At 38.3% G+C, this 16370-nt stretch overlaps 1 protein-coding gene across 2 annotated transcripts in view; it reads right to left on the bottom strand.

Annotated features, from left to right (window-relative positions):
* Positions 1-12571, bottom strand: part of ROS1 (ROS proto-oncogene 1, receptor tyrosine kinase) — a 112255-nt gene extending 99684 nt beyond the window's left edge. For both annotated transcript variants that reach the window (XM_060168411.1, XM_060168410.1), the window contains exons 1-3: positions 12449-12571; positions 3079-3123; positions 932-991 (exon numbers count right to left, since the gene is read on the bottom strand). In XM_060168411.1, coding sequence (XP_060024394.1) covers positions 932-991; positions 3079-3123; positions 12449-12571 — 228 coding nt within the window. The remainder of the gene's footprint in view (positions 1-931; positions 992-3078; positions 3124-12448) is intronic.
* Between the last annotated feature and the right edge of the window lie 3799 nt (positions 12572-16370).

Genomic DNA, 16370 nt, shown 5'->3' with positions numbered 1-16370 from the left:
CAGGCTTCAGTAGTTGTGGTATGTGGGCTCAGTAGTTGTGGCTTGCGGGCTCTAGAGCGCAGGCTCAGTAGTTTTGGCGCACGGGCTTAGTAGCTTCACGGTATGTGGTATCTTCCTGGACCAGGGCTCGAACCCATGTCCCCCGCATTGGCAGGCAGATGCTTAACCACTGCACCACCAGGCAAGTCCGTGACCCATTTTTAAATTACAGAATTCTTAGCCATGAGATTGGAGTAATTATAGTGTAACAGGCACTATCCCTAGCAGGGAGATTCGATTATTATCCTCATTTATCCATAAGGAAAGCAAAGTACCAAGGGTGAAGTACCTTAACAAAGTCACACACTAATTGGCAAAGCCAGAATAAATGAAAAATAAAGTACTGGGGATGTATTTCCTATACAAAGTGGAGTAAACCCAGGTGTTTGTGCCCTCTGGATGAGATTGCTACCATGTTCCCTGAAGAGAAACTGAACATGACCTAGGACCCTGTTATCCAAAGTGTGGTCTGGAAACAACAAGCATTGCATCACCTGGGAGCTTGTTACAAGTGCAAAATTTCAGGTCCTGCCCAAAACCTACTGAATCAGAGTCTGCATTTTTAGCAAGATCCCTGATATTTGCATATTAAAATTTGAGAAGTGCAGGGCTAGGAAATTGAACAAATACCTAACATTCTACTGAAAGGCCTTTATAATTTGGAGCAACTGGTCATCTCCGGGTTCCATGGTTTGCATTAACTTCCCTCCATCTCCAGTTGCATTAATAATGTTGATCTCATTTTTTCTATTACTATGTATTACTCATACTTTTGCTTTAGAGTCAAGCAAACTAATCGAAAGCCAATGGAAGCTGAAATGGGAATCCTCTTGGAGAACGTTTCTCTTAAGGGAAACAGTAGTATCAAAACAGAAACATAATTAATACTTACACACTTTAAAGTACAGTTTTCCTGATCTGCAGAGGTCCAAAAATGACATCCTTGGATGCACTACAAGAGACAATACGAGACAATGATGACTGAAGAAGGATGATTTTTTCTTGTCACCTGAAAGTGCAAATAGTGACATGAAATTTTTCTGAAATAGAAATCTACCAAGGAATCTATGGCCTCACAAGGCTCAGGACCTTTGGAATTCTAAGCAGAGCTGTCATATTTACAGGCAGACAGGGCTTGGTGTGGCTCAGGGCTGCTGAGTGGAGTCCAGCCTGAGGCGGGCAGGCCTGGATCCCAGAGAGCACCAGACCTTCAGTGAACGCACTGTCCATTGGGTGCTTGGCAGCAGGTTAAGTCCAGGACAGCATGGCATCAAGCATATTATAGAGGTCAATGGGGTGCCCTGACACAACAAGCAAAAAGCAAAGCTGGGGACTCAAACAGAAGACAGCCCATCACAGCCTAAGTAGGTGGACAGTTTGGGAAGTCAGCTGCCCACTAGCTGGCTTGCACCCCTTAGCTGCTCTGAAAACCTGCTTGCAGAGCTGCCCTGGCCTCCTACTGAACAGATTCAGCCAGTTCCTCCTTCCCTTACCTGGTTTGTCTGTGCCTGTGACTGTGTTGACCTTTCCGTCCACAGGCCATGATGACACCTAGATCCCACCTTTTTCTCAGTTCCTTCTACTTTGCCATCTCTTTTTTCCTCTCCTTACTCCTTCTGTGTTTGTGTCCTATGCTCAACTTTTTCTCTTCTCACTCTTCAAGTTCTCCAAGTGAACTCGTCCCCCACCTCAGCTTCAACCTTCCGAGGTGTCAATAACCGCCACATGTGAACCTCAGCTGAGACTCCTTCCGGAGCTCCAGACACAGATTTCCAATTGCTCATTAGATATCTCCATTTAAGTCCCTACAATACCTCAAATTCAGCAAATGAAACATCAGATTCCTCACTTTCTACCCTCTAATTTGCTCTCTCTCCCGTGTTTCCCATTAATATGCTTCAATCTTCTGAGCTGCCCGAGCCAGGAACCAGGGTGGCTTCTCTTTCTGCCATCCCCTTGCCCCATGGACAATCCATCATCAAGTCCTATTGACTCACTCCTTCGTTACCTGGTCTCTATCTGGGTTCATCACTCACTCACTGCCCTTGCTTTTCTGTGCCTGCCGCCGCTTGCCAACAGCCTCATGAGGGACCTCTCTTGTTTCCACACTTGGAGTGATCTTTTTAAAACAAAACCTAATCATATCCTTCTCTTACCTAAAACCTTGTGTGTCACTGAAACCAAATTATCAACATGGTACTCACAGCTCTCCACCACGTGGACCTGCCTAGCTTGCCAACCTCTTCTACCTGCCATCTCTGCACACACGCCGGATCCTCCGAGCAAGCTGAAATCCTCCTCTTCTCCTGCACCAGTCAAGCTCTCTGAAACCGTTGTGTCTTGGCACAAAGGACTCCCTCTGACCGGTGTACCTCTCCCCTCTAGTCCATCTTTCTAGTTTTAGCCATGCAGGCAAGCAAGTGCTTTTCCTCTTGTGTATTCTCTTTGCTCCTCCCACACACTGCTGATCTAACTCTCGCATGGCTGTCTGGCCGTGGTTTTATCCATGTCTGTCTCTCCTACAAGGTTGAGAGTCCTTTAAAACAGAGACCCTATTTTACTCATTCTTAAGTCTCTACTACCCAGCACAGTGTCTGGTTTAGTCTTACACTTGGAGTCCCTAAACGCTTGTTGAGTAAATGGATACAGGTGCAGAATAGTGATAAAACCATAAATGTAATTATTAGAAGAACCAGTGGAGACTATCTAATCCAACCCTCTCAGAATACACATACTTTAGTATTAACTACATCTCAGAAATTTTAAGGAATTTGCCCAAAGCCACATAGCAATGTAGAATCAAAATCATGGTCATGGCTTAGTCCTGTGCTCTTTCCACGTCAACACACTGTTCCTGAACTCATGTTTGACTTCTCTGTGATTCAGACTTCTCGCTGTTTTCCATCCAGCTTCCTTCATCAGACACAAATAAACGAGCTTTTACTTAGGAATTATTCTATGGTAATCAGACCTGACCATTGTCCCTTTTTTATCAATGCAAACAGTATAAAGTCCCAGGAGGTGGGAGCGATTACTCACCGGTGCACTCAGATTGTATGGTGTGCTGACATCAAGCTGTCTGCCCTGAAATGAAGAAGGAAGGAGTGAACGCCCCTATCAATCTTGTGGTCAGTATAACTACGACACCTTTTTTTTAAAGCTTCCTGGAGTAGTGTTGCCTCCTCAGTGTTTTCTAACTGTAAAGTAAGGAGCCAACTGTTTTAAAGTTGTTAAATCAGTCATGAAACCAGACAAATGCCAGTGCAAATTAACAGGCATACCTTGGAGATACCGCAAGTTCAGTTCCAGACCACCGAAACAAATGGAATCACACAAGTTTTTTGGTTTCCCAGTGCATATAAAAGTTATGTTTGCACTACAGTAGTCTATTAAGTGTGCAATGGCACTGTGTTTAAAAAAAATAATGTGCATACCTTAATTTAAAATAATTTATTCCTAAAAAATGCTAACCATCATCAGACAACACAGGGTTGCCACAAATCTTCAATTTGCAAAAAACTGCAATATATGCAGAGTACAGTAAAACGAAGTATGCCTGTCTAAGATGTAATGCTTAAGGACTCTGCAAAAATGATAAAGGTGGGAGTGGGGGTGTAGCCAAAAGGAGTAGTTAAGAACAATGGAGAGGTTCTACATAGTATTAAATAAACCTGTGAATTAGTCAATTAATCAAGGACTGCTGGATTAGAGATGAATTATGTTTGCATTTTTCTTTCTTATTTTAAGAGACTGAAACAACCATTGACTGCATTTAATTAACATTATATAACAGACTATACAAAAAATATTCATATTCCAACCTAACTCTGTATACATTTGCATTCATTACACACAAGGTAAAAATGTGGGTATTTCCCTAGGCAAGATTTTTCAAGGTGTATCTCTTTCTTGTGTTTCCGTATTTATTATTTTGGATTTTTTTGGATAATGGGAAAAACTATTTTCCTCCATCCAAGAAATTGCTTCCAATATAGAAATCATTAGTGAGCTTGGATATGAAATTCAGAAATGGGAAAATGAAGTCATTAGCTAAACAGACTATTTGATCATGAGATTAATAACCTGAAGCCCAGAAACAACTTGATTTTGTTCCTTATAAAGTCTCATGTACTAATATGAACAGTATGTCTTAATTCTCATGGCTATGCAGTATTTGGGGTTTACATAGCCAGGCACTCTCCAACTCTTTAGCAAAGGGATTTTCAGAAGTTCTGGTAACAAAGGAGTTAATGGAATGGCATTACTATTAAAAGATTTATGCTAACCAGGTGTTTGAGTTGGTTGAAAAGTCAACCATTTAACATATAACCATTCTGTTGTAAATACTGTACCACCAGAAGACAGATGAAATCGTTTTGTATAAAACTACGGTTTAAAAAAAAATAAGGGTAATGAGAAAAACATGGTGTTCAAATTTTCTTGAGTAAGTTGCCAACCATGTGACCCGGAGAATGCCACAATGTCCTGATACCAGCAACTCACTTAAATTGTCTCATGCAGAGACAAAGGTGGTACTGGGGGCTTTAAAACATAAATATAGGATATGCATACCCGAAACAGATTGATGACTATGCTAATCACGTATACAATTATATGTGTCATGTGCAAAAACTCATTCAAAGGACTCCAAGGTTATGGTGGCCTATACCATCATACTTAGAGACTTTCAGTTTGTCTGAATAATGACTTTAAGACTGTTAACCCTGTCGCCTTCACACTGTTTCGCTGGAAATCCTTCCTGTTTGGGAAAACTGTGGTTTTTCAGGCTTACAGTCTGGAGCTTGCTTTATACAAACTAACCACTAAAAATGGGGGCGGGGGGCTTTTCGTGAAATGAGCGTTATAGGAACTAACCTCTGGGTTAAATACTACAATCATTCACAGGTGGGATTAACACGGGTTTCGTAACTTTCCATGAAGGGATTTACATATGCCTAAAAGAAGCCACTGCTGAAACAGGTTGTTTTTTCCTTTGGGGCGGGGGCGGGGTGTTAGGGGGTTGGGTGTGCAATTTTTATTAAGCAGGGAAGTAACCGTATCTGTTCATGGTTACAGAGCTGTTGTGCTTTTTGTTTAGTAGGTCAACATACTGTTGTCACCTTAGTTTGCATCTGGGCCTATCACGCAAGGGCCATTGCCTCACAGAAGGTTTTAATCAAAGCAGCCACACCAACAAAAGACATCCTGGTCGGAATTATTCTCGAAACCTCATTTTGAACTGTTGCTTTTTCAGAGATGCGGCAAATTGCACGATAATCCACTTAGCAAAGTGTTCACATATAATGTGGCAATTTTTACCAAAAAAATAATCTTCTGTCACCAGGTCCTTTAAAATGTCAAATATCCATAGTTAAATAAAGAGCAGTGCTACCTTTTCAATCAGTCTGCCATGAAAACTTAAAGCATAGAGTCTAAAACCGTGCTGCTCTTTAAGACTTCTCTACTCATACCCCTATAACCTGGATGCTAATCGTCCCCAAAAATTTGAAAGATTTTCTTTCCATCCTTTTGAGCTTCCCATAAACATAAGGACCATAAGTGTTGTTTAGTATTAAGCTTTTGAGTATCCGTATCCATCTTCCTGCTCTACTCTTGGATCTCACAAATGAAACGACTTGTAGGTGACTACTAGAGCCTGCTACTGTAAAATGAAACAGAAAACCACCCATTGTCATCAAGAGTTACTAGATTCCCCTCTGGCTTTCTCATGAATCACCAAGTTAAATGTACAGTCACAACCCATAAGTTTCTAGATTGTTCACAAATGCCCAAAAGGTCAAGCGTGGTGCATGTTTAACAGCATTTCAGTTGAAGACCATCCTCTTCATTCACACAGTCATGGCATCATCTTTTTTTGCCAATAGTTCATTGAAGTCAGGGTGGTTTTTTTTTTCTTAAAACAAACCAAAACTAAAGTCTCATTTCTCTCATAGATAGATATGAGATTGATGTTAATTTTTAAAAGCTCAATTTGAAGACATATTCTAGGCTTTACACAGAGGCAGTGTGTATGTACACATGTGTGCAAGCAGCTGCCATGTGTCAAAATGGGGATCAGGCCTTCTAGCCCTGCCTCATGGCACATGGCATCTTCCTTTTTTAAAAGCAGCCTTATTAAGAACAGAGGAAAAATACAAATTCAGAACTTTGCATAGAGTAAAACAACAGATTACTCTGTTTATTTCTCAATTTATTTTCAGAAATTTTAAGAACTTTTTTGTGCTGGAGGAAAATACATGGAAACTAAGGTGGGAAAAGTCTATAAATTGTCCGTCCTCTCCCTGGTCATTTTTGAGTGGAGACCTTCATGAGCGGAAGGACTTAGAAAGGATGGCAAAGCTGAGTCTATGATAGTCAGATATGCACCCGAATAGCCTTACATGGATATGATCTAATTGTCAACCTGCCTCACTCATTGACTTAGAATTATAGGCAGAGGAAAAGTAAGTGAATATTTTTAGTAACTCTAGTTGGTACTGACCAGAACCTCCCCTTAAAAGTTGCTGAATTCGAACCATTGAATTGGAGAGGTGATTAATTCAGCAAGAAGCACGCCGTCTGTCCTGGGCTGACCCAGCACTACAAGCAAGATACGTTCCAAGAGACAATCGAAAATCTATAGGGGCTTGGGAGGTGGCTTAAGCATCTGTTGTGGCCTTCCAAACAGTCTGTGCTTATCAGAGGGAAGAGGAAAGGCGGCCATTACTGAGTTCGTGGAGCCCTGTCTCTCCCTTCCCCGTAAGCACCATCCATTTTGCTCTCCACTCTCTCCAGCATCTAGAACGGTGCCAGAGGGATAATGAGTGTTCAATAACTATAAGCTGAAGGAATAAATCCATGAATTCAACATGGCCTACTACTCAGGAATGATCCAGAAGTCGTGTCTCTTGGAAACATCATCAGGTGACCTAGCGTCATGGGGGTTTACTTGAGAAGTAATCAGACACAGGAACCAAAGGACAAATGTTGACGTTTTTCCTCTCATTTGATGTGTAAATAAAGATTCCTCCAATCTCCATTCCCTACCACGTGTATTTGTAGGGAAAGGAGAAGAAGGCTTAATGTTTTTTTTTTGTTTTTAGATAATAAATACATAGAGAGTAAGAACTGTATCTTTTAGATTAATCGTGCAACCACATACTTCACAGTTCTTTGTTTTCATAATTTTATTCAAAATGAAGCCTTTGATTCCCCTTTGTGTGACTGAAACACAACCATACACAACCAAGTGTAAGATGGTGAATTTGCAATTGAATTTTTTCTACCCCTTCAAAAAAATCAGGGTTAGCTCATAAAAGCAAAAGGGTGGATGCTGGGTAGTTTTTAAACAATAAAGCAACAGATGTTTCTTGATGACCATAAAGTCACACTGTAACAGTATTAAGTCCTTCTGTTGGCAGCTCTCAAAATTAAATTTAACAGGCTGAATGGCGTGCCCATAAATGGGCTTGGGCAAGGTAGCTTCCTGAGTTGGGTCTAGGGGGTTCTGATGAAGCAGATTTGTCAACCCTCTTTCCTGATCTCCACTCCCTTTCCATCCCCTTCCTCCTTATTATCACAGCTAACATTAGTGAGTGATTCCCACGTCCCAGCCACTCTTCTTGGTGTTTTACACTGTCTTATTTAACGTCCCAACAACCCTATTCAGCAGGTACTATTGCTAATTCCATTGTGCAGCTGATACCCAGGGAAGTTTTGTAAATTGTCCAAGAGTTAGGATTTGAATACGGCACGGAGCCTCCAGAGCCTGTGCTCTCAACCAAAGCATGGATGCTGCCTGTAGTCTGCACCAAATTCCTCACGTTGGACTTAGGATCCTCGTCGTTTAACTGAGTTCCACCTGCTCCAATTACCTGCTTGAAAGACACAATCCCAGTCCCGGATCTTAAAAACTCAACCCAACACCTACTTCTTGGCACAAGCTTTTCTATCTTGCCCGCCTCAGCCGGAACTAATTTCATTCTTTACTTCCTACCCTAATAATAAAACAGAGCAGAATGATCTGTATTTTAATCCCACATATGATATTTGCTCCTGATGTGATATTTTGAAAGTTACCTATGCTGTTTAAACTTCGTATTCTCATCTGAAACATAAGTAGGATAATATTAATAAAGTTCTGTGAGGATTCAATTAAATCATATATTCATTATTATAGTACAGTGCCAGGTGCTTAGAAATCTAATATTAATATGTGCAAATTTGCTATAAACAGCCTTTTGCAGACATATCGTTAGTTATGCAATAATCTCTTCAGATAAATTTCTTGATGTTCAGTGTTAAAAGTATATTTTCTCTTTTAATTTTGACATTTATTAACCCACTGTTTTCTAGAAATCTGTCAACTTACATCGTAACCAATAGCCCGTGAAAGTCCTGTCTTATACAAACTTGGCCAACTGTAAAATGTTTTATCTCTGCCAATCTGATAGAAGAAAGTTGATAATTCATTTTTTCTGTGCAACTCTATGGTTGCTGTGAGGTTGAACCTTTTTCACATGTTTTTTCACCATTCATAGTTCTTCTTTTCTAAAGTAAGTCTTCATGTTCTAAACTTAATTTAAATACTCCTATATATATATATGAGTTGGTAAAATTGTGTTTATCATACGTAAAGCTTTTTTCCATTCTTTGGCTTTATTTTTATTGTCTTCCGTTTATTGTTATATAGTTAGTTTCTAAGGAGTTGAATTTATTAATTATTTCTTTTAGTGATCCTGGATTTTTGAAGCTGGCTTCTTAAGGCATTCCCACTCCAAGATTGTAGAAATATTCATCCCTCATTTATTCTAATATTTTTATAGGATGAGGTCTTGTTTTGTTTTGGTTTTGCTATTTGTGTTTGTATTTAAATCATATCTTTTTTAAAATGCCTCCTGGAATTTATTTGAATCTGGTAGTGATGTAGGAGTTGGATGTTTTTTTAATCCTTCTTTTAAACTTCATTTTTAAAGAAAGAAGTACTGAACTTTTTACTTTTTTTTTAAAGCAGCTTTAGGTGTACAGCAGAATTGAGATTATTCAGGTACAGAGATTTCCCATAAACTCTCTTTCCCCACACATGCATAGCTTCCCCCATTATCAACACCACTCACCAGAATAGTACATTTTTTAGTAAGGGCGAACCTACATTTGCATAACCATAATCACCCGAAGTCCACATTTCACCTTACCTTCACTCTTGGTGTTTGGACAAAAGTATAATGAGATATATCCCTCATTATGATATCAATACCATACAGAGTATTTTCACTGGTCTAACAGTCCTCTGTGTTCTACCTGTTCATCTCCCCCTAGCCCAACGCCATCCCTCTCAACCCCTGATCTTTCCAGTATCTCCATAGTTTTGCCTTTTCCGGAATGTCATACAGTTGGAATCATACAGTATGCAGCCTTTTCAGATTGGCTTCTTTCACTTAGTAATGTGCATTTAAGTTTCCCCCATGTCTTTCATGGCTTGATAGCTCGTTTCTTTTTAGCTTAGAATAATATTCCATTTCCTGGATTGCCGCAGTTTACTTATTCTTTCGCCTACTGAAGGAAGGAGTTATTTTTCATTCTAAATGGATGGCCCCACTTTGGTTTGAAGGATCATCTTTATCATATTCCACACTCCCTTATGTACATGGTATTGTTTCTGGAGTGTATTCTCTTTTACTGGCTTGTCTATTCCTACACCAGTACAAATTGTGCTAATTTCTGGATATTTTATGGAATTTTTGGATTATGGTTTTGTTCCATTATCTTGTTATACGGTTACATATTGATATACAAGAAAGGTATTGATGTTAGTACATTTTTTTAAACAGGACAACCTTCTGAATCCTATAGTTTCTAATAGTCTGTTTTTGAATTGAGCTGATACTTGTAAAAGAGCACTTCTGAACACTAGTCCCTCAGCTGTTCGGATTTGTTACTCAAAAAAAGAGTTTCGCTGCCAAAGAAGATCAGAAAATTCTGATTAAACAAAGCCATTAATATGCGGTTGTGTCCTGTGGATCTACAAAAAGAGAGTATGGCAAAAAGCATTTCCATAAATTATTTGACCATGAATCTCTTTTCTTTTTTATAAAGGATCTCACAATACTAGTGTTCTGAAGAACATTATTTTTTGTTCTCTGCAGCACATGGCATATGTAATTTTAAAATATCAGGTCAGTTAATACACTCAACTAATACATACAGATTCCTCCATTAATGTAAAACCCATGCTCAAGCATAGAACACTGATTTGTGCATTTTGGGACAGCAATTCTAACATTCCTTTGTACAAGACTCTTTTGTTTCTTTTTAAAAGACAAAGATGCCTCAATATCAAGAACCACCCAGTGAGAATAATATAATATACATCCAATTAGAGTCTCAGAAGGCAAGAAAAGGATATAGTAGAGACAACCTTTTGAGAAATGATGACTAATAATTTTCCAGAAATGTTGAAATACATGAATTAGCAGTTATAGGAAGTATGTTGTATACCCAGCATGATAAAGCAAAAAAAATTTAATTTAAAAAAAAAAAAAAAGGACCACCCAGTGAAATCGAAGATGACCTTCATAGCAAAAATCCAGGCTAAAAAGGATAGCACAGAAAAAAAATTCAAACAGTGAAATAAACTCGAGCACTTTTCCATATCTTTCCTCTGACCCATGGCTCCGTTCACTGTTCTTGCACCGAGCTTTTGTCCCCCCAGCCCCATGTGGGAGGCCCAGATGGAGGACATGATTACTGTCAGATTGGCAGACTGGGTCTTCTGCCACATCAGCTGTGCCTTTCTCTGTAGGTGGTGAGCGGACGGCAACTCGGCAAAGGACAGACTGTCTACTCCTCCTGCCAAGCCCTGAAATCAAGGAGCCCACACACAAAATAAGACAGAACTAAGCTTAGCTAAAAAATAAAACAAATAGAATAATAGGAACAACCAACATCAGTTTTGATAGTAGGGAAATTAATAAACAAATTACAGTGGTACATTCATACGATGGAGTATTCTAAATATATTAAGAATCCTGTTTCCATCAAAACTTCAGGGTATAGGGGAAAACCCACCATGTAATGCTCAGTGAAAAAGCTGGGTACACAACTGTGTGAAAAATTATATACATATCTGAGAGAAAACACTGAAAGAAAATACAATCATAGGTTAATAGTGGTGGAATTATAGGATTTTTTCTTTTATTCTTCTCTAGCTCTTCTCTATCTTATAAATATTTTACAATAAATATGTACTGTTATAATCAGAGAAAATTTTTTAATAAAGAAAACATTTAATAGTCCCATTTTTCCATGTTTAAATTTAGATTACAACTGTAAAAATCTAAAGCACACAATTCTACGTTCGTAGCAGTGAAGCCTTCAGCAAAGATTTATATAAAATACCAAACTTTTAAAAAAAAGTGCTACTAACCATAGTAAGCCTAAGTAGTGTTTTAAACTATAGTTTAAATTAAACCAAGAGTGTAACACAAATGTTTCTTTTTTATTCTGCCATAGACTTCTATCTCCAATACCTTAGCATAATAGTGAATATTGTATTTAGTACTTTTATTATTTTTAAAAGTATGACTATAAGTATTGTCACATGTAAGCTATCATGCTATTTCCTTTGTCTTTAGATAAGAAGAGTGCATCTTTCCCTGGCTAGAATGTATTTGGTTTTTAAAGTTGATTCAGTGACTGTTTTAAGCACCACTAAGTCAAAATAACTGAAAAGACATGAAACACTATATATAGGAGGAATGACACCGAGAAATGAGAAGGAAATCATAAATGTCCAGCAAAACTCACCAAAAGAATTACAAATGCACAGATAGAAAGGAATTTACCAACAATTCTGTCTTTTAATAATTATTATTATATATAAATATATAATACATAAAATAATATATAAATATATAATAGCTAATAGTAAGATTAAATGTTAAATGTTCACCTACGTCTGCTTCCCTCATCATCCACTTCCCGATACAGTCATCCATCCACAATATAAATAGTACTGCTGCCTGCAATTAGAAGGCATTGCCCTGTGGCCGAACCTATTGCATGCTTCAAGACAAATATAAATGATTTTGTAATAAATGAGTTTAACTGATATTTTTTAAGGTGTGCAAAATTGATTTTATTTAAGCCTCCTTTACCCAAAACCCATACCCCCCCTGCAAAAAAAAAAGATCTATCAACAGATAACTTAAAGAAATAAAGTAGCTCTGCCCTACCTTCTGTAATGACTAATGTTCCTAACTTATTTTGGAAAAAGAATCTTTCTTGCCTTGCTACCAACTTCTCATGAGAAAACTTCTCATAAAGATAAAATAATTCAAGCATTTGTAACAAGCTGAATTCTACATGTTCTAATTTCTACAAAGACAAATATTAGACCAGGAAGACTTACCAGGTTAGTTACACATGACTTTAGGCAGCTGTTTAAAATTGTACACTGTAACACAGAAGTCCATATGCAGCCAAGAGTCACAAAATTGACAAGTTTCAGAACAAGCCAGTAAATGTTCTTCATCACTTCACCAATGGCGGATTCTTAGATGAACTTTCTTCTCATTTTCTCCTTTTAGCTATCTGAATTCTTTGGGTTTCATCACTTCAGTTGAAAGAGTGGCCGGTGGATTTTTTGGGTTTGTTTTGATGTGTTGGAATATCTTTGCCTTTTAAAATAGTGTTTAGACCTTTGCATCCTAGATAGCTTGTATCATTCCCATAACAGCTATTTCATAACGTAGCTTCCTTTTACTCCCATAAAGAAAGTCACCCACTGCGTAAAGGTTAGGTCTTAGGAGAGCACTTCACATGGAAAGTCAACAAAGTAGAGAACGCAAATTGCATTTCAGCAAAAGCATGTGACAACGTGCAGTCTGAGACGGGATCAGACTCGGTGGATCCTCCACCTCTTCACTTCTTTGAGGTTTGTTCAGCTACGCAGGAAATTGGGTTTTGACCGTCTATGCTTTAGCAAACAGTAATACTATTCTAATAATGAATTCTCAAAAAAATCAAAGCGCCCAAATCAAATGATGCAGCAGAGAGAAGAAACAGAACGCTTCGAAACCAAATACATATTTCAAAATGAAAAAGCAAACAAAGCTGGAATTAATAGACAAATACTCTGAGGGTTAGCTAAAGACAAGGAAGTTTGTTAGAGCGCTCTCAGAACTTCACTACATATTAACTAAAACACAGCCTTATCAGGTCTATTGAGACAGAACTGAAACCAGCCACCACAGAAACCTAAGATATGTCCCGGTGTAGCTGTCCTGAAAAGGAAATATTGTACAAATTTCAATCAACCCAGCATCAAGATAAAGTTTACGCCTGAAACAAAGAAGTTGAAATTTGCAATGTACAGAAGTGAGTCATTCTGGATAGGTACTTTTTAGATTGCTGAAGGTTAACTCTTTAAGGCTAGATATTTTCGTGTTGGTGTTCTTTCTTATGACAACCTGAAGTACCAAATCAACTTCCTTGTCTTCTTAAATAAATTATACTAATGTAACTTAAGCTTCTCTTAATGGCATGAAGTTACTGTGAGCAACGTCCGCATGAGGGTTTGCTTTGAGCTGAACATCTTTTAGTAAATGCTAACCAAATCGGTGAACAACATAAACAAGAACGGTACTGACTCCAGAACTGACCCCTAAAACCTGTTCTCTTGAAAAAATTCCCCACTGTCTGCCTGCTCTTTGTTCATTTTCTGCATTTTAAAGAACGTAGATTAAAGAATATGCAACTATCCAACTTCTTGGTCAAAGGATATGGCCATCTTTCTACAAAAGCATTTTTAAATCACAGAATAAACTATCTTGCCTAAGGGATTTTCTCATCCCAACAAAATGTATCTTCTTCACTGTGCCACAAGTGCCTTTGTCTTATTAGCACAAATAATATTTGTAACTTTTACTTCAGTAACAAAGTGGACCACTAAGTACTTCCTTGAAAACCTAAATACATTCTTTACTCTCACTTGATCTAACTCTTTGGTGGGATGTGAAAAAGAAGTATCCTTACAATATCAAGACTTGTGCTTATTCTGGTTTGGGGAATCTAACTGGTACATAGATTTGCACTTGTGAAAAATGGAGTGTGTTCAAAGATATTTGTTGTAGAATTAATTATATTAGCGAAAGACTTGAAACAACCTAAAAGTTCAATAGTATAATACTGGATCAACCAATTCACACATCTTCTCCAGGTGATTTCTCCAAATAGACTTATTTGGACTCCTTCACAACATAATAGTCTCCAGGCAATTGGATGGCTTACATGGTGGCTTAGAGCTTTGGTAAAAGTGTGCCAGTGTTAAGCTGTATTGACTTCCATGATTCAGCTTTAGAAATCATGCAGCTACTTCTGCTCCGTTTTACTGATTACCAGAGCGGCACAAAACTGCCTAGATTCAAGAAGAGGGGAATTAGACCCTACCTTTTGACGTGGGAATAGCAAAGTCCTAGAAGAACATATAAGAGGAAGAGATCATTGCACCACCTTCGGAAAATAAAATCTGCCACCGTATAGGGAATCATTGTTGGGATGGTTCTGAAATGCAGAAATTTAAGTTACCACAGTTTAGTTAAATAATAATACAGTTCAAACTTCAGTTAGCCCAATATGTTAACTGTAACTATTGTGCATTAAATACAAACTTCTCTGCTATCTCTGCAGTCCACAAATCAGGTGTATATAACAGATGCACATTAAGATCAGATACCAATTATGTCACTTCTTTGAAAGTCTGTCAGTGATTGGCCACTCACTGCACATCTGCTATTCGGTTCTTACACAGACAGCAAAGCATGTTGTTGTGTTGCCTCCTTGTCTTCCAGTGGTAAATCCACGTGACATTTTACAAAATGATGTTCAGAAAGATGGATAATTGAAAAAAGGGAATTGGCCAACAAAGATAAAAATGCAGCAAAGAAACAAAAGTGATAAAACCGGAAGTGATATTTGAATCAAATGTAAATGGAGGATTTGACACCAAAAACAAGGCAACAAAAGGAAAAACAAACGAGGCGAACTACATCAAACTAAAAAGTTTCTGCATAGCTAAGGAACCCATCAACAAAATGAAAAAGCAACCTACAGAATGAGAAAATATTTGCAAATCATGTATCTGACAAGGGGTTAATATTTATTTGTAATGTCTGAGTTTTGTACCATGTGTACATATTACAGTTTCAAAAAATAAATTTTTAAATAATAATTTTTTAAATATTCTGCATGAAACTTTAAAAGTATAAGACTTAACAACCTCCAAATTCATCTCAAGTTAAAATAGGATACTCTAAATACATGGCAAGAGTTCACATCAAACAAGTTCCTCCAAAATGTCTTTGAAAAAATTTTAGTGCATGCATTAAAAATGTTATACTAACAAATAAGACTTAAACTCCTAAAAAATCCCTTAGAAGAAATCAACTTTCCCATGGGATCAATTTGCAATTAAGAGATCACATTCTGAAACAATTGCCTTGTTCATAGATTGAATCAGTGAGGTGGCACTGTGAAAGGAGAAATTGTTAAAACATTCCTTTATTCTAATCCTGCTTCATTAGAATAAGCTATACAGATGGTTAGCAACAGAATAGATTTGATGTGATCAAATACATCAGAGTTTTGAAATTATATTTATTGAAAATATACAATGTATATCCTCAAACTCAGCTGTACTCTATCAGCACCACATAACTCCAGGGAAATAAAATTTTACAGTCATCAAAAGGAGCCCCAAAGAAGGACCTTTTACACTATTAGGCTTGAGAAGGGCCATGTTGTCAGGGGAACCACTGACTAAAACCACCGGTCCCACCGGTCTGGCCAGGCCCTATAGTAACCATTTGCATGAATTATCTTACAATAGGAAGTCCTGGTAAGGAATGTGGAACTAACAAGCCACCACCAACCGGAAGAATTCGGGAAAGGTCAAAAGGAGAGAGGAGATACCAGTCCATATGTCCTACCAACCTCCCAGAATCCTCCTCGCTGGATTCCATCTTGGCTGAGCGATGTGCACGCCACCATGAGGGACCCTGAGTCAGACTGATTGGCCAGAGAAAACCCAGAAACTAACCCAATTACCATAAAAGCCGAGACTGCGAGCCACGTGGCAGAGCAGTTCTCCTGGGTTCCCTTATCCTGCTGATCCTCACCTGGGCTCCCCTTCCCAATGAAGCCTCTTGCTTTGTCAACATGCGTGTCTCCTCAGACAATTCATTTCCGAGTGTTAGACAAGAGCCCACTCTCGGGCCCTGGAAGGAGTCCGCCTTCCTGCAACAAGACTGGTCTCAACTTTGTAAAATAAAACG

The sequence above is a fragment of the Lagenorhynchus albirostris genome, chromosome 12, assembly GCF_949774975.1.
Source record: "Lagenorhynchus albirostris chromosome 12, mLagAlb1.1, whole genome shotgun sequence".
Taxonomy (NCBI): domain Eukaryota; kingdom Metazoa; phylum Chordata; class Mammalia; order Artiodactyla; family Delphinidae; genus Lagenorhynchus; species Lagenorhynchus albirostris.
Note: the sequence above shows the minus strand (reverse complement) of the source record. Positions and strands in the feature narration are given on the sequence as shown.